This window comes from Corapipo altera, unplaced genomic scaffold (assembly GCF_003945725.1).
Source record: "Corapipo altera isolate COAL_440 unplaced genomic scaffold, ASM394572v1 45, whole genome shotgun sequence".
In the NCBI taxonomy this organism is placed as follows: Eukaryota; Metazoa; Chordata; class Aves; order Passeriformes; family Pipridae; genus Corapipo; species Corapipo altera.
Window position 1 is genome coordinate 15,524,336 of NW_020884877.1, and position 23,420 is coordinate 15,547,755.

The 23,420-nt window shown below is 35.5% G+C and overlaps 1 protein-coding gene across 4 annotated transcripts in view; it reads right to left on the reverse strand.

The window, feature by feature from the left end:
* B3GALT1 (beta-1,3-galactosyltransferase 1) overlaps positions 1-23,420 on the reverse strand; it is a 188,414-nt gene that overhangs the window by 129,958 nt on the left and 35,036 nt on the right. The window contains exon 3 of one of the 4 annotated variants that reach the window (XM_027636929.1): positions 18,019-18,145. The exons of the other annotated variants lie outside the window; for them this stretch is intronic. Coding sequence (XP_027492730.1) covers positions 18,041-18,145 — 105 coding nt within the window. The 3' untranslated portion in view covers positions 18,019-18,040. Of the gene's footprint in view, positions 1-18,018; positions 18,146-23,420 lie in introns of those variants that run through there. 4 annotated transcript variants of the gene reach the window in all.

Genomic DNA, 23,420 nt, shown 5'->3' on the forward strand with positions numbered 1-23,420 from the left:
CAGCAGTCTCCCACAAATAGCAGGATTCTGCTGCTGCTTCAGATTTTGTCTCTCATCTCTGAGTGGCCAGGCTATGGGAAAACTGGAAGTTTGTGTGTCACAGACAAGGTTTGCAACTTTTCTAAATATTAATAGCATTACCCTCCTTTTGTTGTTGTTGTTGTTTTTGTGTTATTAAGTCCAACTCCTGGCCCTGCACAGGACACCCCAAGAGTCACACCAGGTGCCTGAGAGCTTGTCCAAAAGCTTCTTGAACTCTGTCAGGCTTTGTGCTGTGACTATTTCCCTGGGGAGCCTGTTAAAGTGCTCAAACACCTTTTGAGTGAAAAACCTTTTCCTGATATCCAACCCAAACCTCCCCTGACTCAGCTTCATGACATTCCCTGGGGTTCTGTCACTGGTCATGAGACTGAAAGGATTGGTATCTGATCTTCCACTTTCTCTTGTGAGGATGTTGAAGACTGCACTGAGGTCTCCTCTCAGTCTCCTCCAGGCTGAACAAACCAAGTGACCTCAGCTACTCCTCACAAGGCTTTCCCTCCAGACCCTTCACCATCCTCGTTGTTCTCCTCTGGATGCTCTCTAATAGTTTAATGTCTTTTTTATGTTGCGATGCCTAAAACTGCACGCAGTACTTGCAGTGAGGCTGTACCAGTGCAAAGTAGAGTGGGACAAACACCTCCTTTGGCAGGCTGGCAATGTATAATTTACTTTATGAATAAAAATAATTTTTACTTTAAATATAAAAATATAAAAATATTATTTACTTTAAAAATACCAATTAGCATTTTTTAAATGCTCTGAATATTTTAAGGCCTTTGGTATCATTACCAGATAACAGAAATAGATGAAACAATCCCCTGGTGAATTTAAAATATAATGCTTGCAGAACATAGTAAGTAATTATTTAAAAAAAAATTGTTGACAAATATTAATATCTTTGTCTCAATGGCTGCAGCAGTAGTATTTTTAATGTGCTCTATTTGTTCTTTAGCTTTTAGTATTGGCATTATACTCTATAACTTACACTAACAATTCACAACAGGATTAACCTACAACATACATATTAATGATTTACTCTGGGACTATTCCCCTTATGATTCCTTTCCTGTGCATGCCTGATTGTATTCCTTTTTTTCTCATTTTGTTGTTTTGCCACCATCCCTTCTGATTTCTGTATTCCTTCTGATGATTTTTTTGTGCATTTAAAAAGTTCATAAAGATACAGAGTATAAGGACTCCATCACCTGCAGTTTACCAGAAATCCTGACCTGAAATATTGAGTCTCTCTTAGCTGAGTGCTTGTTCTGCCTAGAGGATACGTTAGGAGCACTGCATGAGGAAAACGGTTTTCATCTAATCCACATACTGCATTCTCATTTGGAAGTTATTTATAGATTTGCTGTGCTGTTTCCATTTTCTATCCCTTTATCTCTCTCGCTCAAGATTAGTATTGCTTTCTGCCTCTTTCTGAATGTGAGGTTTTCTATCATTGCAGTTCTGCTGCTCTGATCCATTATTGGTCTACCACCTTTATTTAATACAAGCCATTAATCGAACCTCATACATTTTGGGCAAAAGGAAGAAACATGACACAAATGGATTCAGTAGCTGTCACATCAGAAACAGGACATACAGTGTGTTACAGTTCTACCCAGGCCAGTAAGAAGTTGAACTCATTTTGCACTCCCAAGGGTTTGGGGAAAACATGGAATAGCTTCAGGGTGAGTTAACTGCAGATCATCTCCTGTTCCCCCTTCTCCCTTTTTGTTGTCAGGACATGATGCTGTAATTCAGCTGTAGCTGTGCAGTCACCTTTATCTGTTTTTGTACATCCTCTCACTGGAGGTGTGATTCTCATTGCTCCCTTTACTCATGGCCAACCCTGCATCACCAGGCTACCATTCAGACAGACAGACAGATCATGGACTAATCTGGCTAAAAACTAATCTAACAAAAAGAAGCAAAAAAAAAAAATCAGTTGGCTCAGTCAGATTCACTGCACTGACATGCAATTCTGGGAAGAGAAAGTGCAATCATGCTTTTCAGCAGCTGCCCATATATATCTTGCACTAAAGCAGCCATGGAATTATAGTGTCAATTAGGCAGTAGACCTGGGGATGGGAGGGAAGAACCCTATTGACTGTTTGAGCTAGAGGATCAAGGCTCCCCTTTCACTTGTCTCCATATTAACTCAGGAAGTTGTCAAGAAACACTGGACTTGCATGAAAGAGTTATTTGCATTACAGTCATCAAAAAGCATTTTCCATCACAATGTGGTGAAGATCCCAATTTTTTTTCACTTAAACAAAAAATTATTCAGCACCCCTTACTCAGGTCAACAGAGAAATATCAGCATAACACAAAAGAAAATTTGTCCCAAAATATTTAATATGTAGGAGAAGGGGTACTAAGTTCATCTTAGCTTACAGTAACAAATTGTTTCAGCAAAAATACATCGGGGAAGGAATCTGGCTGAATTCTTGAAACAGTGGGAGGGGAAATGAGCTGCTAGAGGTTGAAACGAATTGGTTTCTGGGGCTCTTGAGATGTCATGCCAGCCCTGTGAGCAGTACACCGTTCATTGCTTTTGATATTAGATAGTCTGTTTGTAAGGAGAATGAAATACCCAATGACAGAATCTACCCATTTTCTTTCGAACAAGAAATAATCCTTGCTAGAGCCCATGTGGTGCATAGGACTTGAAAGTAATGGCAATATGCAGTGTATTACTATAACTAAACAATCATAAATAAAACATTTTATGATTTGCAGCTTTCAGAAAAGCTGTACACAACTTTTCCAACACTGCTTTCAGAAATAAAAAGAAACCCACTTGAACTTGGCCATTTCAAAAGGTACTCTTGGCAATGGGAACTTTGAAAGATGCAGCATATTTGGCATAATTTGTATCTGTTGGCTTATATGAGTTCTAATATAAGCACTTCAAACAAAGATAGGATGTTTTCTTAGCTCTCTTGGAATGTTGACATTGAATCATCCATACTGCAGGGATACTTGTCTAATGATCACAGAGTCTATTACGCACTTCCTTTGGAGAAAGAACAAAGATAACACTAAATCTGGGGGTAAAATAATTTAACTTAGGAACAGCAGCATCAGAGTAATTCTGTTTTTTTGAAATTAAAAGCAATTGGTAGTCAGAAAAAAAAAATTTATATCCAGGTAACTAGAACGGTAAAAGGACCAGGAAAAATAAGGAACATTAAGGGATGGTAGTGCAATGCTACTCTTGGGGGAAGAATTTCAAAATGGGGTCCTATGGAATATTTCTGAATATCAACCCAGTTAGTAGGAACAGAAACATGCAAATTTTTAATCTTGTGAAATATTTGAGCATTTAAATGTATTATTTCCATTTTATAGTGTTATTTTCTAGTTACATATATTAGTCAAGCCTATATAATGAATTTTAATAGCTTTAAATATTTTTATTTTATTAATACTTTTTAAATTCTTGTGTGCATTGAAATACTTCATTACATTAATGTTAACAGATTCTGCTCCCAGAAATGCTGGAATCATGCAGTTCACCGAATGGAGCTATTCCAGTTGCAACAGGGTCAATAAAAGTAAAACTATGTCATGCTTTCTTGCCATATTCAGTTAAAAATAATTCAAATATTACATAGACTGTGTGGATTCTTTTTCATTATAGCAAAGATTAGGATTCCATACAAGTACTCGGGTTCCAGGGGAGAAAAACATTCTAAATCATGTACATTTTTTATGAAGGACAAAATTAAACATACATTCCCTACCATAAATAACTTGTTTTCCCACTATTTATACATCATTCATCAATAATTTTCCCATGCTAGAACTTCTACAATTAAAGAAATTTCAGGATTTGAAACTGAAATTAATTAGTCATCCTATTCTTTTTATCACCTGTTGTCAAAAGTATTTACTGAAACTGCATTAACGAGAACTATGTATTATGTATTACAATGACTAAAGAATTTCTCAGACTAGTGTCTTAAACATAGTATTATATTAGTAAAATATATTAATACATTTTAAAATAAAATAAATACAATATGTTACTAAAATATAATAATACATAATAAAATAAATATAATAAGCCCCATAATATTAGCAAAAAAAAAGCTATTACAGAATGTAGCATCATTAAAAAACACTGTAGGATTTGTGCAAGATAGAGACATTTGAAAGAAAGTTTCACCTCTGTTCTTCATGTGATTTGCTTAGATTGAAATGTCAGGTTAAAATTTCACAAAAAAAAAAAAGCCCAGCTGCTCTTGAAGCCGGGAGAGGCAGGGCCTGCTTCACATCTCTACTGGGCAGCCTCATTCCCAAGATAAATGTGGAGAAAAGCAACCAAAAGATACCACTTCCATAAGAATATCTTACATTCCTTGCTCTATTTGCTTTTGCACAGGTTTTCATAGTCAGAAATGCAAATTTCTGTTCAGGATATGTTTTTAAGCACCTTTAATGATGGTACTTTTGGGTTTGATGCACATACAGTTTCCATTATTGGAACAACTTGATACGATTTGGTTTTCAAATAACTAGCAAGTAGCATTATATGTTACCTAACAACCTGACTAGAAGAATATAGAAATGCAGAGAGCTCTTTCCAGTGACAGGAAATGGGTACACTTCTTCGATTAATTTACAAGACTGCCTTGTTTGCTGATGCATTTATGCACATGTTTATACTTTTTAAATGATTATCGTCTTTAATTTTGACATAATGAATAATTCTCTCTATAAACATGTTGCTTAGGATAAAACAGCACATCCAAATAATTTTTGCTCTTTGTCTTTTTTCAATACTTTGATAGCATGTCCAGAATGGTTCTCACTGTTTTCATAGAAGTATTGCAGTCTAGTAATTTTAATAATGATTTAAGAAGGGCTTTCAGTGAAAACCCTGAAGTAAGAATGCTTTGAGTGTAGACAATATTCTTGCTTTCTGTGTGAAGACCTTTGGGATTCCTTGTCTTATCATTCATCTTCCAAACCTAAAATATAAGTTTTCATGGGCTAAGATTTGTTATTTCCTCAGCTTTCTTAATATCTTGTGGGAAAAAAAACCCCTAATTTTTCCTCTGTTCCATTCATCGAAGCAAAAAATATTCCCTACCTTTATAGAATGGTAGAATGATTAGTCATTTCCAGTAGCTTACATAGTAACAAGATTGTCTATAAAGGCATAAACCTACATTTCTGTAATAACTGGAGAAATGGAGGAGGAATAGAATTTATTCTTAAGTTTACTTCCTCCAGTATTTCTGTGTTTGCTCTGTAAAGCTGATTTGCTGATCTGTTTTGTGCTGCTGCTGCTATTGTTTTGAGATGTCTATCAAAAGCAGGAAAAAGAGTAAAGAAAACTTAGAGAATCTAGAACAAAATCTCAATAAATCAGTTCTCTAACCCTAAAGGTAAGAGGGTTTACACACCCAGCCTACCCTACCTAGAAAAGTTAAATTTTGTTATAGTACCTTCATTTGTTTTTGTAAGTGCTTCTGTGTTCTGTCTGTGCACTTGCATTTTAATTTGAGAACCTCTGCGTAACATGCTGCAATAAACTGTTGCCTATTAAAAATAGTTACATCTATAAATATTTCCTAAGTAATACCACTCTTTTCAGCCTCTTTATATTTCTACATAAAAAATTGGCATAAACTTTTTCATAAAGAAAGCAATCATGAAATAAAAAATTAACAGTTGTCTTCAAAAAAAAATCCTATTGGAATGTCTGTTCACTAAAGAAGTGTCCCTGTGAGTTCATCCTCCTCCTTTTTATTTTCCTTAAAATCTCATTATTGAAACTGGAAGCAGTGCTTTGATTATCTTGAAAAATCAGAGGCACTAATGAATTTTCAAAAAGGTATTTTTTCATATACATCATACCTGTAAGCTTTCCTTTGAACAGATGGACATAATCTGGGATTACTGTTGTCTGCAAAAAATCCGTGTGGCTTTTTAGTTTAGCTCTGCCAGGAGTGCCCTTGGCCACAGAGTTGATCAGACTTAACATAAAATTTGCTTTACTGCCTTTTACAGTTACAGAAATACTGCAACTGTAGTTGTAATTTCCATTCACTTGAAGTTAATTTTAAAAAAAATATAAATAATGAAATGTACAATGCAGTTAGTAGTTTCCTTTGGAAAGCTTAATATCGTCAATGTTTTCTGAAAGTTGTACCTCCATTATTCATAGGCACCTATAAGAAAATAAATGTTTTAGTAATAAATATGGGCATACTAAAAGATTTTTTTTTTTCCAAGTAGGGAAAAAATATTCTTTATTTTTATCCTTATTTTACTGTCAAGCTTATGCAAACATCATTAAATCTATCCTTGCACCACCCTTCAGAAGATATTTGCTGCATCAGGTCTTTGCCATTTACGATGTCTTTGGCAAAGCAAATAAAATCTGAAACCCGTACACAGTTTTTCTCTATAGCTGGATTTCTTCAGTAATAACAGGTCAAATGTGGAATGAAGTTCGCAGGTGCATCTCCTTTGCCTTCTCCTAATGGTAAATGAATAGATGCTGTGTTTGCCTTCACTATTGTAGACGATTTCTAGTATCCTGCTTCCCTCTTGAAAATATGTTGCCTCATGCTTCACACTTTTTATCATCATTTACATTACAAAAAGCTATAGTGGTTGAAGGTCTTGCTGTCAGTATGATTTCTACTATACAGGTCCTCTGTCCCTCATCTAAGCAAGCTTGGAGACCCCAGAATAGCAGCTTAGGCACACTAAAGCACCTTGTGCTGTTTTCTGCTTCTGTGTAAAGATATAAAAGTCTGGAAAGCCAAAGTCTTCCAGGTTTCTCTCACCATCCACATGCTAATGAATTGGGGAGCAGATTCTGTGATCCATTTTAAACATAACATCTCAAAGAACAACTGCCATTGGAGTAAGTATCTTTATCCATTTTTTTGCCCTGTGCTGCTGAATCCTCCTGTAAGTAAGTGCTTAGCAGATAGCTTGTGTTGTCTTCAGAGCGTGTGTTCTGGCTGTATCCATCAAACTGTAATGTTAGGAGTGCTCTCCAAAGCAGACTTTGGAGTCCAAGGCACCTTTTCATACAGAAATTATTCTCCTTCTGGATTCCTCTCATATTCTAATCAAACCTGTTGCTTTTACTGGGTTTTGCAGTGTCATGCAGGAGAAAAAGAATACACAAGAGCATGTAACAGAACATACTCCAGCTATCACATTGGCTAGACAGCTGTATTTAAATTACTGCAGTATTACTGTAGAGTCTCAAGGGAGTAAATTTCTTCTTTTCAGTTTCTAATAATTCAATATTCATTATATTTTCTACTTCTTTTACTAGGTCTGGTGCTTGACACACACAACAGACATCCAAGCTGCTTCTTCTTCCAGAGGTTCTGTTGCAAGCCAGGACCCAAATATTTTTTCTCTGGAGACTTGCTGTTAGGTCCTTATCTGGAGTGATGCTTGTAGATATGTCTATATTTTGTGTAGTTCTTTTCCTTAATCATGATCTTCAGGATTGAACTTGTCTTTGTTTGGGTTGGGGTGACACTGCTGCTGCTTTTTTCCATCATCTTTTTACTCCTGGGTCCTGGCTGTGTATGCTTGTCTAAAAAAACTTTGTTCAATTGTCATCACATTTAGCAGTGATACAGTAAAATTTGAGACTACTGTTTCTGGACATAGGATTGAGAGAAAAGAAAATTGAGCATCTATATGAAATAAATCTATTCTCCAATCTGAATAAATAACAAAAATAACTTTCTTGGATTGGTGTGGATCACATCCAAACTGTTCAGCAGTACTTGCAGCAGACAGAGCAAACTAACTGCTTCGTCTTTCACTACTTCTGCTACTGCAGGTCATTTTCAGTTAGTGCACATCAGTGGAGTTGTGGGTTAAATGTTACTGGGTTTGGTCAAACTGTTTTTGGTGGTAGATGATTTACATAAAATATTGTGACCTTGTATTCGTGAAAACCACTAACATCTTCATCTCCAGACACATGCATGACCTTGGAGCTAATTTTATTTGGTATTAGATGTGCTCTGAATGTCCCCCAAAAATGTGTACGTACACATGTCTCAGCTCTTGCATTTCTGGCACTTGTAATTGCTAAATCCTGTTCTGATTCTAGCCAATTAACAAGGATAATGTCAACTACTACCTTAGATAAAAAGATGCTTCTGGAGATTATGCATCCTTGGTATATTATATGACTAGTTTAAACTCTATTTCTCCATCATAGAAATGATTCCTTCAGCCAAAAAAGAATATATGCCCATATGTCTGTCATGTTTGATTCTCAATTTTGAGCTACAATGATCTGATAAATCAATTTGGGGCAACTGATGTTTTCATATTTCTTACTGGCATGCTTCAAGTATTCACTCTGAATCTGATATACATCAGCTGTAAACTCATTTTTTATTTTGTTGTTTTAGCACTCCAGTAATTTTAGGCTTTAGAAATACTCTATGCCATACCTATACTATATTGATGTATTTGGCACATCTCAGAACTGTAGTTTATGTAAGTTCTGAAGATTTCTGCCCCACACCCAAAGCTATCCTATTAAGTGGGCAAGAAAATAGTAAAGATTAAGGTGAAGAATTATACAGAAGACTGTAAATCTTAAAGCAGCCACTTTCCTTCAATTCCCATCCTCTACTGGTCTGTCAGGGCACTGACATTACTGCTAATCTCTGTGCAACACTGCCTTCTTCCCAGTTCTTCAGATGAGGCTCATCATTGCAGTGGGAACTTTAATGTCCCTTAGCAGGAGCAGCAAATGGAAATGGATGGCAGAGTTTAAGCCTCTCCCCAACAAAATCCGTGTACCTATGGGCTCTCCCCTGCCTATGCGAGAGCATAGGTAACCATATAGAAGCTTGGGTAACAATGCCATTTGTTTACCATCCTAATATATGCCAGGAATTGTTGGGACAGCTGATCCCCAACTTGCTTCTCTCTAAAGCCACTTTTGCCCAATCCAGCAGTCAACAAGTAACAAACTTGTGTAGGAGCATGTAAACTTAAATATATGCTATTATTAGGGACTACCAGGCTCTTTTTGTTTGACAGCTTTCTTCATCAAGGTGCCACAAATTCTGAAGAAGACTAGGACTCATTATATTAAATACTGTGCTAATGTACTTAAAGTTGCATTAATAATCTGAAGCTAATGGTATGCTGGGCCAGCAACTTAATTTTACAAGATAAAGACTTGACTATTCCAAAAAACTGAATTCATTCACTGGATATGGAACGAATCTAATTCTCTTAAATCAGAATTTACGGGATATTAAATACATTCTGACAGCACAGTGATAAAGAAGATTAAAAGAAAATTGTGTGCAGAGCTGTACCGGTTGCATCCATCTTCCTATTACTGTAGGGAAGTTTTTTTCCCCACTTAAGCCTGAAGTTTAAAGAACCTTCCACAAATGCAAATAAAAGGACAGGGGTTCAAATCTAACAGCTTGTGTTTGTTACTATTAAGAAGCCCTGATGTTCTCAGTCATAACAAATTGGTTGGATCTATTACACATCATCAGATAAGAATTCAGGCAGATTATATCAACAAAACAGACACTAAATTAGTAGCTGGAATAACATGAATTAACAGACACTGGTTTAAATTTTTTTGTGTAGTAGATTTCCACACAGCATAATCTTGACTCGTTAATACGAATAAAATACCATGCTGTGACCCTCAAAATGTACAACAAGTTTAGTCAAGTGCCCTTACAAATAGCAGAGAAGTCAGGCACCAGTGTAAACAACATTGCCACATCCCTGGGTTTCTTTTATCTTTGGCTGGTTTTTACCATGGGCTGTTATTGCCAGGCCAAGGACAGACAGCTGTAATTTGTGCTTCTTCACAGCTACCTACAGTTTCCTGAACTGGAAAATTGCTGACTGGATGGCATCCAGCAGCTGCCCAGGGCTGTGTTAGAATGGCCAGAAACTGGACAAGGTAATCAATAATCTGTGCCCGTGCTGCTTGGGCAGCTATCAGACTCGCTCATGACCTGCCTAGGGCATTGAAGAAGCAGGATTTCTGACAGAGAGGCTCAGTGTTGCTCCCTCACAGTTCTGAATGAGCTGGCAGGGTTTATGCCAAGCACTCAGCCATCAGTAAAGGGCACAGTAAAGAATCCTGAATGGAAGTGAATATACAAACACAAGAAAAGAGTTGACAGGACTCATTGTTTAGGCATGATAGTTTTGTTTCTTTGTCCCAGCTTCCTACAGACAATATTGTCTTTTAACCCATATCATGCTTTTGAATGCTTTTACTGTGTATATTGTCAGTGTTATAAAGGTTACTTTTATGTATTGCTGTCCCTTTTGTTCATGTTCCAGCCTACTACAGAGAACACCAAGTTTTCTTCCTAAAGTCTGTGGGCTAGAGAAAGCTGCAGATTCCTCAAGTGCCGTGTCCTCAGCCCTCCTGGTAAGCACACTGCTGTGCTTCTCTGTAGCATCCCAGGTAAGAGCACATCAAGGGATTTAGGCCAAGTGAAAAGGCACAAAGAGCTGAAACTCAATTTCTTTTGAGACTGAAACACTGTCACCTCAACTTTTACTGAAGCTTATACTATACCATTAAACATGTACTGGCTTGTACTAGTACACTGTATCTGAGCAATTGATTAAATGGATTCCAAAGAGAAAATCTGAAGATTCAGGCACTTTGGACTTGAAAGAATTGTATGTATACAGCAGGAGTAGCAATTCCTTTACTTGGGCATAAGATCTGAAAATAACGTTTCACAAAATGAAGCATACAAAGGGGAACAGAGAACTTACTTTTTTCTTGCATATATTAAATTATTTTTTTAAAAGCAGTTGTATTAATAAAGGATCACTGGAGACATTCACTAAATCTCTAGTTTTAGAAAGCTTTTCAGCTGATCTTATAAAACATTAAGCATTACTTGTGATCTTTGATCACTATATTTTAATAAAATAGCTCAACCCTTCTTTCTTCTCTCTTCTCTCCTCCACTTCCCTGCTCCTGGAATTGTTTTTCTAGTTCACCTTTGCTTCTAATATTACATTATTTATACAAATAATTTACATTGGCCAGGTTCATGGAGTTTGACAGGAAATTACATCCCATATTAAATAAGGAATAAACTCAGTTTATTCAACAATCTCAACAAGACAGAATATGTAAAAGTGTAGCCAAGCTAGAGTAGTCTTCCTGATCTTATCTCTCCAAGTGATGTTATACCTTACAACTGAGTTGCAGTGTTTGGGTCTCAACACATGTTTTTGCCTGCACACAGACCCTCACAGCAAGGACTAAGCATTCCCTGGAAAACTTGGGGTAATGTAAAACCTGTATGTGTTTGATCATGAAATAAATGTGAGTTCAAACTCAAGTAAAATTTTTATATATTCCTATAACAAATCTGGATGGATTTAAACAAAATTTGATGAGATTAATTTTAAACTGTTTCTGATTCCCATTCCTGACTGTTTCCCTTGAGAAAAGATATGAATGAACAAATCCAGCAGATTTTTTCTGTTCTGTCTGTTCAGAAATTAGGTTTTACTTTCACGATTTATACATTGATCATTACTGGCAATAAGATGCAGTCCCTTATAATACTAAAAAATTCTTACTGCACAATATTTGTTTTTTAAAAATTTTATTTTAGCTTTCCTAGTGTAGTACACTATGAGTAAATTTATCTTTTAAAATATCATTTGAGCTGATACTATTATACCCATACCTTGTAGCAGAAGTATTTTGACAGTTATATGATTTAAACCCAGTATAATATATGTAAACCCTGTAGGGTAGATTATTCTTTTGGAAGTACTCAGAAACCGGAGTTCACGCATGAGAAGATGAACACTTCTATTTTTAAATATTATCTTATTGTTTCAGAATAAGTATCACATTACATCACAGAAGTTAAGACTTTCTGAAGTAAGGTCCATGAAAAATAATCTGCTTAAAAACATAGTCCAAAACTTACAGACCTCAGTAAGTCTATGTAAGAAAATTCTGTCAGTGTATTCTGTCAATGTATTCTGCCAATGCTGTGCTGTATTTTCAGACTCTTTTAACACATGAAGACTGGTAAGTGGAAAATTTAATTATATAATTACATATATTTAATCATTTTATGTAGCAGAATGACAGAATTTTACTGAAACATTATTACATCTTTTAAATTGCTTATTGAACAGATTAATTTTGACCTTTAGCCAAAGATAAAATTATCCATAAAAACAAAGGAATAAGTACTTCAGGTACTGCAATTTGTGATAGCTACTACAAGGTCAGCAGAGCTTTGAAAGTTTATCACTCTTGTCTAGTCAAATTAATTCAAGACATCTGTTTGGATTCTAGATGTGCCAAGAGACAGTGTAAATGAAGTAATAACTTTACTTCATTAACAATTTAAATTTTTAGTTAAAATTTTTTAATATTTTTAAAAATTAATAAATTTTGTTATTTTTCTAACCACTGAAGCTACTCCTGAGTTTTGTATTATAAATACATAATCTGTTTTTCATAAATTCTGTCTATATTGTAAACCAAAAATAAGCTAAAATTTTTAATGTATTATATTGTATATATTACTTCCCTAGAAAGATCATACAAAAAACTGCAAAAATTTTTATCATTTTAAAGCATAGATAATTTTATTTCTGGTGTTTTGGTTTTTCTTTTTTTTTTTTTTGTGTTATAGAAAAGCTCTCTCAGGACTTACTTTTGTGGGGGCTCGATATCATTCAGTAAGTGCAGTTAGTAAAGGTAATAGCGCTATCAATATACTTAGACATAACAAGTCATTATGCTGGTGATTCTGTCCATTTGACATGCACATTAATCCTTTGGGATTTACAGCTGAGTCCAAAAGAGGACCAGTTCTGCACTGATCAGCAAATTTAAGAATATGTAACACACAAACATGAGAACTGTGCTCTGCATCTTCTCAGTGGAGGGGCCTCCAATTTGATTCACTCTTGCTACGCAGAGAAGTCATGCATAATTTTGCAGTAACTTTCAGTCTTTGTGGTGATACCGGGTATCTCTAAAGACTATTTTTCTCAATTTATTCACAAAGTAGGCACAAGATAGCCTCAGCACAGTTTTCACTAAATGATCTAAACTCCATGCTTAATCTGTGTTCCATTCCCTGTAATTTCCAAACTCTGCAGTTTAGACTGTAATTGCAAATGATGGTCCCAGTTTGTGCAATGATGATTTTCCTGAAGAACTGTCCAGCAAAAGATTACACATTCCTGCCTTTCATTGTTTACAGGAAACAATTTATTAGATAAATCCATAGATGTCATTTTATTTATAAATTTTTATAAACTGAAGATCAGGTTGCATATTCTGTCCATTTGTTCTTCAAGATTATGGTTCTTTAATCATATCTGTGTTTCTAATGAAGCACATTTCAGTATAAATACTAAAAACCATGTTCCATGTATGGAATTACATGGTTAATTTCATGTTTACATTTTCCAGTTAATTGTTATTTTTTGTATGGAAAACTTGACAAAATGCCTACGTATACATGGTTAGTTAGGAAGATGATACCTGCTTACACGGTGTACTTGCCCATGGTGTTTCTACAGTCCTGTGAAGTCTTTCATCGATACTAACCAAAATTAATCAGTTTAAAAATGAATAGCTGTGTCACACTGGAGACCATAATGAATTTCACAGCTAAGCACCATTTCTGTATTTCAAAGAAAGGTCAAAAATACTAAGGGTATTCTCAACCAGATTGCAATCTCATTTATATATAATGAGTCTCAAAAGGTTATGACTTTACATTCATTATGCTGTCATTACAGTCTGTATATTCTTCCTCTAAGTCTCAAGACCTATACATTCTCCTAATGGAGTCAGTATATATTTATTAGTTAGAAAATAATTTAAATTCCTATTGCATTTAACAAATAATACAAGCTGTAGGTGTTAACAACTCACTGTCTTTTGCCTCTCAGTTACATTTGTCTATAGTGTATAAGCAGTATGCACTGCTGAACAGATGCACTGTTCATATTAGAGAAAAGCATTCCTAGATTTAGAAACCATCAATAGGAAATTTTGAGATGAGGGTGTACCTTCGTGCTGCTATTCATTCATCACTTTTGTCACCTAAATAATATTCAAAGGCAAATTCAGTTTTATTTCTAGTTCTGAACAGAACTTCTGTCATAGTTCAGACACAAGCTGCACTTGTGATCTCTTTACCTTTCAAATTTCCTGCTCCAGGAAAATTTACACTCTGTGATCCAGCTGAAATTCATAATTTGTGAGGCACCCTATCTCTGTTGTACTGTTGCGCTATCAGAGACTTCTTACTGCAATCTCCCCTGAGTGCCATGGAGGCTGTATTGTCCAGCCTATGTACCTCAGCTCAATCTTCCACGTTACCTAACTCTCACAAGAGCCAGACCTTGTAGGCTGTTCTAGGATGTTTTCCTTGTGACTGAGTGAATCCTGCATTACCATGCCAACTCTGTACAATTAGATAGCTCTTTTCACACATACTGTTTTTTGCCCTGCCAATTCAAATACCTGCATGCTGGCCAGTTCACTAAAATAAAGGTTTGTTTCCAGTTCTTGATATTTTCCTTCTACCTGTCCTGTCATTACTTTCTTAATATCATAAAGTCACAAAACGGTTTCCTACCTTGAACCATTGATTTGTTTTCAGATTACTTTGCCTAATACCCTCTTTTTACTTTAGCTCTGCCTAGTCAAACAGAGTAATATAAACCAGAGAAACCAATGTAAATATACTTTAGTGGCATCTTATACTACATTGTATAGCTCTATCTTAGTAGAAAAAAAAAGAATAAAAATATTTTAAGGACATTAATATATTCACAGACTCTTGTGAGCAAAGAGACTTTCACAAATACTTTTGTGAAGTGTTTGCACAGCCCTACTAAATGTCTACAATATTTCTTGTTTTGTACTAAGCAATTAAACATAATGGATATTAGGAGGTGATGGACAGTCAAGAGGAAAATGTGCTAGTGTAATGAAAATGAAGGAAACTGCTGTTCATCATCAGAGTCCTGAGAACTCTCTACATAAATAGGAACCTTTCATTTTTAGGCTCTATTTTAGAATAAATGAATGACACAAAAGTTAATGTCAACAGTGTAAAGGCAAACCCTAACACAATCCACAGGAAGGCCTCTTGAGAAGTTTGGGTCATATACAGCATTAAACAAGATAGACGGTAGGGGATATTTGGATTCTAAGAATCACTCTCACATGAAAACAACATAATTACAGGGCCAAATTTCTCAAAAGGCCAAACTCAGCAAGGTCTAGAAAGTCTAGAGTAGGTGCAAAGATTACTAAAGTGTTCTTGGAGTCTAAGAGGTATTACAAAGTAGATGATGGTCAAAACTTTCAGCTGTAACCACAGAAGGCTAGAATTACCTTTCTTTCTGGTAAATGCTGGTGAATGTTGGCTTGAGGCTTCTCAATTAAGCCACTTTATCTAATGCTATTTGCTTTCTAAATGTAACTTTTTCTAAAAATAATTTCTTTTAGACTGTCACATCTAATGGAAGAAAATATACTTGCTTTACCTCTTGTCTTCTGGTATTATACAATGCTGTAGCATTTGCCATATGCTACAGGAAAATGTGAAACTTGAATCAATACCTTTTCTTATTACTGATTCTCTAGTATTTTTGTTGCTTACAGTGAGGAATATGAGAAGTTAAATCTTGCTTTTAATGAAGTGCTTTTTGATGATAAGTGCTGTTATGTTGTTGCAGTATCACTAACAGTAATATTTTACTATTTGATTAACTAAACTAGGTAAATGAAGAATGTAATTAAAATGATATTCTCAACATCTAAAATAATTTAAGAAATTAGCAGAGCGATGGATTGGTTCACATACTTTACAGGAAATGTGAACAAAACCAGCATTACTACCTCCCACTTGAATAGTAAGTCAGCTGATTTCAACATGATTTAACCCTCTATAGTTGCTGGAAGTACAGCACTACTTTCTTTTGGGAGGCACTGTAGATTAATAGCGTCTTTAAACCAAGCTAAAAAAAGGCAGTGTTTCAATCAGTTCAAATGACATAGAGCTGAAGTTCTCAACTTTGTCTCTACTGAGAACTCCTTTTTCAGCTTGAGAGGTCTTGACTCACCAGTGAAGGAAAGAAATCTACTTTCCTTTGAAATATGGGAAGTATATAATTACCCTAATGCCCTGACATCGACTTACCACTCCACTAAGCATTATGACTCTTTGGACTCAATCCTTTGAGACACAATGGGGTTTTTTTTGTTGTTTCCAGGTAGCTGATTAGACTCTAATGTAGATTAAAACAGTTGAGTGCATACCCAACAACTAGAGGGAGATCAGCTCTTTGGAAGACCTCTTCTTTGAACATGACTTACAGTCAGTTGGTTAAGAATTCAATTTTGCTGATTATTAGGTAGAGCCATAAAATCCGTGGTAAAAGGAATGTTACATTTAGTGCCAAACAGAGGACAGAGAAGTGTAAGTAATTTTTTTTCACTTCCCTTTTAATTTACCTTAAGAAATAATTCTGATAACTAGGAGCTGACAATGTTACACCCAGTAACACCTCAGAGCTACAGACTATCTTGGAAATATATGTAGAAAAGTGATTTGTCTGCTCTTTGTTATAACATAAAAAACATGTCATAGATTTGTGGTTTTAAATTGATGTTATTTTCTTAGTTATTTGTTGTCTAGGCATTGTCTTCAAAACACAGACCCTTAAACAGGGCAGTAGTTCCAGGCAGCAACTCAGCATTCTAAAAGGGCACCAGTTAATACAAGTAGGAATATCTGGTTTTTTAATAACTCTATATAAAATTATATATATACCCCCATACAATACATTACATACATGTATGTGTATTATATATATGTATATGTATATATGCAAGTCTTACAAGGAGTGGCTGAGGGAGCTGGGACTGTTTAGCATGGAGAAAAGGAGGCTCAGGGGAGACCTCCTCACTCTCTACAACTACCTGAAAGGAGGTCATAGCCAGGTGGGGGGCAGTTTCTTCTCCCAAGTAACAAGACAAGAGGAAATGGCCTCAAGTTGCACCAGGGGAGGTTTGAATTTGATACTGGGACAAATTTCTTCATGAAAAAGGTTATCAAGCAATAGAACGTGCTACTCAGGGAAGTGGTTGTGTCACCATCCCTGGAGGTATTTAGAAGATGTGCAGATGTGGCACTTGGGGACGTGGTTTAGTGGTGAACAGGGCCATGTTAGATTAATGATTGGACTCAATGACCTCAAAGGTTTTTTCCAACCTAAATGAGTCTATGATTCTATATACACACATATAATTTATATATTAATATATATATATTCATACATACACACATATTATATATTATATATATTTAAATATATAAAATATATTTTTAAAATGTATACTATTTAAGGAGTTTCTTTAATAGAAAACTTTGCTACTTCCTGTACAGGCAAAAAAATCTCTATTCTACTGAAGGGAAGACAGACCAGCATAGGAGGTGACCTATATGAACAGACAGGAATAGAAGGATAACCTATATAGCTAGTATCTACACTTCATTGAGAACTGACAATGTCAGTCACTAGCAGCTTGTTACCTCCCCATTTCTTCTTGACTCTTCCCATTTCCACACTTTATTTGAGAGTTCTGTATTGCCTCCCCTCATTTCCCTCTCCCATTTTTTCCCTCTTTGAACTTTTCTGTCTGCCTTCTTTTTGACTTCAGCTTACCTTAAAGGATTCAAAACAGTAACAATGAACTTTGAACCACTGACATTCAAGTAGGATCAGAATGATGCCAAAGGAGTTCACACCTCCCTACCAGTATGTGTTTATAGAAAATGACTTCTGACTTCTTAAAATGTAAATGCTTGTTACAGACAGAGAAATATGCCATAAAAAGGAAATACTAAAGAAAGTAAGAGGTTTTATTCTCCCCTCCTTACTTCTCACGCAGTTCACAGGTGCCACATTTCATGTCACTCTAAAACCTGTTCAGGCTTTTGTCTGAAACAATCTGGAATATTAAATCTGTGTCTTGTCTTCTTTGGGTCATCCAGGAGTGAGCTGGGATTTTCACAGATGTAACCTGTGGAATAATTAAGGCATACTGGGCACTGTATATTAAATCAGTGTTAGTGTCAAAATAAGAAAAAACCCAAACCAAAACCAAGGACCTTGAGAAACAAACCTTAAAAACTGTACATGTATGTTATCTTTCTATTCATTCATACAGTTGCATTAATGGATGAAAGAGAAAAAAAAATCACATTTTTCTGTGCAAAATGATGATGAAATTATCCATATAAGGTAGTTTCTAAAGAGTCAAAGGGTGTACATAATGTGGCTTCTTTCTAACATTTTAACCGGTGATATAATTCAGTAATCAACTAATTCCAATGCACCTGAGCCCCTCATATACTACCCTAAACTGTTGGTCTGTTGATTTAAGATGGCATTACTGTCACTATCATATTTCAAATCCATTAACAACCTTATTTTCAGGCAACTGTAAAATTTTTAAAGAAATACCAACAAAAAGATAAAAATCTTTCCTTCTTGTCAGGATGTGAGAATGTTCATTTGCCTTCTCAGAGGTTTTTATTGCCTTTTCCACAGCTTGACTTCACATTGCTCTTTTCCTCGCAAATTCATCTTCTCACGTAGAAACTATAAAACAGTCATATTGGTAACATTACCTCAAGGATTAATTGATATTTACTTAATTTGCATGTAACAGAGTATCTATTAATATCCAGGCAGACCATTTATTTAACTGGATAATGAATTACTTATTCATTCACAAACACAAGATTGCAAGAATCATGGCTGGACCTCTTTTTGCAGTGTATGAGCAGAGTTGTGGGGGTTTTTGTTTGGTTGAGTTTTTTTGGGAGAAGTTGGTTTTTTGGTTTGGTTTGGTTTTCGTCGTTTTGGTTAAGGTTGGAAGGGACCACTGGACGTCCATCTGGAGGTCATCTAGTCCAACCTGCCTGCTCAAGCAGGGTCTCCCCAAAAGCATGTTACTCAGGATTGTGTCCAGATGGCTTTTGGGTATGTCCACTCCACAACCTCTCTGGGCAACCTGTTCCAGTGCTCAGTTACCCTCAGAGTAAAGACGTTCTTTGTCATGATTCTTAGGGTGTCCTGTGGAGGGCCAGGAGTTGGACTGGATGATCCTGATGGGTCCCTTCAACTCAGCCTTCTAAGATTTTGTGATTCTGTGTTCAGGTGGAACTTCCTGTGCATCAGTTTCTACCCATTGCCTCTCTGCCTATGAATCATAGGGGAAGTCTGAACAATACCACCAGCTGGTGCAAAGGTATGGGCAACTACATTGCTCTACATTGCACTACATTGTTCAGGTTGAACATTCAGAGGAAAGATTGATGGTGCTGCTTTCATTTTCTCTTTACCCCCATTTTTTAGAGATTTCCTGGAATTATGTTCATGCCTTTACAAAACCACCTCTGGGAAGTTCAGAAACTCTATTAATTATTTATTTTAGCATCTTAAAATGAGCACAAATGTTGACAATATATTGAATATTAAAATTTCTCAAGCATTTCCTTATTTGTATTATTTAAGTAGCTGTTTTACAGGATCTATGTGGTATTCTGATCCTCCTATCCCTAGGAAGACAGCACGTTTACTTAAATAAGTTTATTCATCATGTCAACTATTTTAAAATTGATTAACTGATCTTCATTAACTTATATAACTATTTTCTCCTTGTATTTCTATACCCCCCGCAATCCATTTATAAGGGCTTTCATTCCTATACTGCCAACTGGGAAAATCTTTAATGAGTTGAAAGCTGTAGTAAGAGGTTTTCCTGTTTTGTATCAATACTTGCTAGAATGTTCTTTGTTTGATGAGTGCAAGGACAGACCTAAAGAACAGCACTGGATTTTTACAAAATCTACTACCACCTACTAGCCTTGAATGATGCTGTAGCTTTCACTCTGAGAAATACAGAGTTGATACATAGGATTTTAAATTATAAAGATCAGATATATGTTCTCAAAATATTCTTAAGTAGGACACTGTAACTCAGTAACCTTCAAGATTACCACTGGATTTCCTGATGGTACTGGTCTCTAGTCAAGTCTAGCCCAGTACTGCAGCATCACAAAATCAAATTGAAAAGAATTTATTTGAGAGGAACAACCTATATAAGTGAATGCAGCATTCTTTCTTAATAAGTCTTATGATTTGTTCTACATGACCTTTGTCTTTTTTTGCTTAGTTTCCCTTTCACATGCCTCTCCCAGTTACCAAGTCTTCTTAACCCTGAAATAAACAGCCTAAATGAATCTAGTTAAAAAAGTTATATGAAACAACAGTTACCTGAGGAGGGCATTTCTCTTTGTTTTTTAAATTATGGGAAATAATTTTCTTGCAGCAGAAAAATCTTGATTTTCTAGTAGACTCTGCTTCTCCTTGGAGTAATTTGATAGCTCAAACTCCAGCAGAGTCAAACCATCCAGTTTGATGGCACCAATTTTACACCTGAATTCTTATCAGTCATCCTAAGAGCCCTTCTGCAATTATCTTATAAAGAATAAAATACTACTATTAATGAAATACTAATTAAAATCACTTCTGTTACACTTGAAAATGAGGAAACACCCCCACGGATAGCAAAGAAAATGCCAGCAGGTCAGTGAAATCTTGAAAGCCCTATTTTAAATATTATCTTACCAGAGGAAAATCAGTGTAACACCAGTTACATATGACAGATGAGAGTTGGGGGTTTTTTAAACATAATTTTTTTCTTTAACATGAACAGTGATTATAATCACAAACCTGCTATATACAGTTCATTTGCACTGAAATCTTCATGGAATAATGGGCAAATAATTTTTATTCTTTCTTTTATGGAAAAATAAGTTTGTTGAACAATTTTTGCAAGGTATGTGCAAAGGCAAAAAATTATAACTAGATAAACCATATAAATTCTTCAGGATTCTAAATGAAAATTAAAACTGTGATAGGAAAATAACATTTGGAAAAAAATACCTTTTTCCCTCTCTTTTTGGAGCATTGACTATTCAAAGGAAGAAAAACGCCATTTTCAGTAATGAAACTAGAATATATACTGTGCCTAATATGACCTACTCTTTCACTAAAAAAATCAATAATACTAAGAAGCAGCAAAAACCTCATTATTGATTATTTTATATTTCATTAATAGCCCTATAAAATGCACAGTGATTTTTTTCTTTAAATCAGATCCAGCATAGTTTAGTCACAGGACTCCCTTCAAGTTTCATCTGAAACCTACGGTCAGTATTTCACTTACACTGCAGTAATTTTAGATAGCTGCAAACAGGGATGCTTAGAGATGTAACCTCGATGATATTAAAACACATTCTTTTTTAGTGAATTGTAACAGTTATATTCTTTCTTGAGCTATAAGCCTGAAAGTTTCAGGCCTGACCTAATTTAGTAGTATTCTACGAAATGAATCTTAAAAAAAAAGAAACCGTTTTTGTAAATTTGCTGCTCATGTTAGAAATCTCAGGAGCTCTTATTAACAGAAAATTACATTCATGTGATCAAGAAAGCTTTTGTCATCCTGCAGATGAAATAAGTCTGTGTGGAGTCATGAACTAATTTGAAACGATTTGAAAAAGCAGCTAAAACAAAAAGAGGCTTTCTTCAGATGATCTTACTAAAAAGAAATGTCACTAAGAAAGCTGATTATTCATGTTAATAGTTTCTATGAAAAAACTGCAGCTAACAAAAAGTTCCAGATTTGGCCTTGAACATGTGCACAGGTGCCTGAAGCAGAACTAGTCTCCTTGCTGCATGGTATTCGTTTGACACACATGCAACTGGCTCTTACAGCAGTCATTTGAATGCTTCCAGATGCAGCCAAGTCCTCTTAATTTGTACACAAATGGAAATCTCCTTTTTTTTTTCTATTGTTAAAAGCAGGTCAGCATATCACGAGGTGCAGTAGAGTCCAGCTGACTTCCCAAAATGCTTAGAAGTTTAACTAGTATGACAAGCTATTACTTGACAGCAAAAAGTAGTTTTCAATGGTACATCAAACCTCGAACTGCCATCATCTCAAATAAGTCATAATTTTATATAATGAAGAAATAGCAATCATCAATTCACTTCCCATCACCTGATTTGTGCATAGAATAGATAAGTTATTGTCTCCTTTATGGGTACTTGCTGGAAAAATATGTCCAGTACATCCTGAAACAGTGGCAGAACTGCTACCTTCCCAGCAGGCTTTGCACTAATTTATTCTACCATAACCTGTTAAATGTTAAGCATTCCTTCAGTATCTATATTTTACTGATATTGTTAAATCTGTGCTTCTTACTGAAAGCTGCATATTGACATCAGCCATTGAATTCTTTTACTTCTCCAGATCATTCTGTGCATTTACTCTTCTAAGAGATTCAAGACAAATCCTGTGGCAACTTTTAAGGAAAAACATCTATAGTCTTTATTCAACAAGAACTGCAGAGTCAAACATCATATTTGATCCATCTTAATGCTTCCAAAACTGGAAGCACTCTGGTATGCCCATATCTAAATTATAAACATTTCTTTATTGCTTACCATTATTTCTAATATACTTTCTACAGCTGCTGCCAGTTGGTTTCAAGAACAAAAAAACGCCTGGGGTTGCAGGGAGCAATAGTGGTGATTCAGGAGGTGGTACTCACTGGCTCCATGCTCAGATGAGGTCTTTGCTCAGCAGGGGACACTGGGTTCTCAGTGGTGCATGCTCCTAAACACAAAAACAATGTCCTATCTACTTCACAAAAAATATGCAGCTGCTCTAACAGATGGTGACCTAGTAAAAAGGTTAGAAGAAAAAAATCCAAAATAATGATGTCGGCTGCAAAACATACTACTCGTGAGGAGAAGGTGGAACTGCCTTGCAAGGGCAGTTCTAAGTTTCCGAGGAACTACTGATAATCAGAAATACCAGCAGAAATTGAGGCAAATGGCTCTTTAATATTTGTAAGTACAGCAAAATTACTATCCGTGTATTTACAAAATTTATTAGATAACATCAGTGCTAGTCTGGCCCAATCTAGACTAACAAGGATGTCACTAAGAATGCAATTTTTCTTCATGGAAGACAGGGAATATGTGTGCCTTGTAATGCCAGCAAATTCTAAAGACAACAATAGAATTAGAGTTGACTTAATGAACTTTGGTATTATCTATATGTTTAATTTTTACAATGTCTTCTCTTTCACATGCTGCATTGGAAACAGCTGCAGGAGAGTATTATGCCTTACTTCCTAGGCCTTTTCCACTTGTTGCCTAAGACTAAAACAACAGCACAAAGGAGTTGAACCTTTTTGGAGAGAAGATTCCAGCTATTC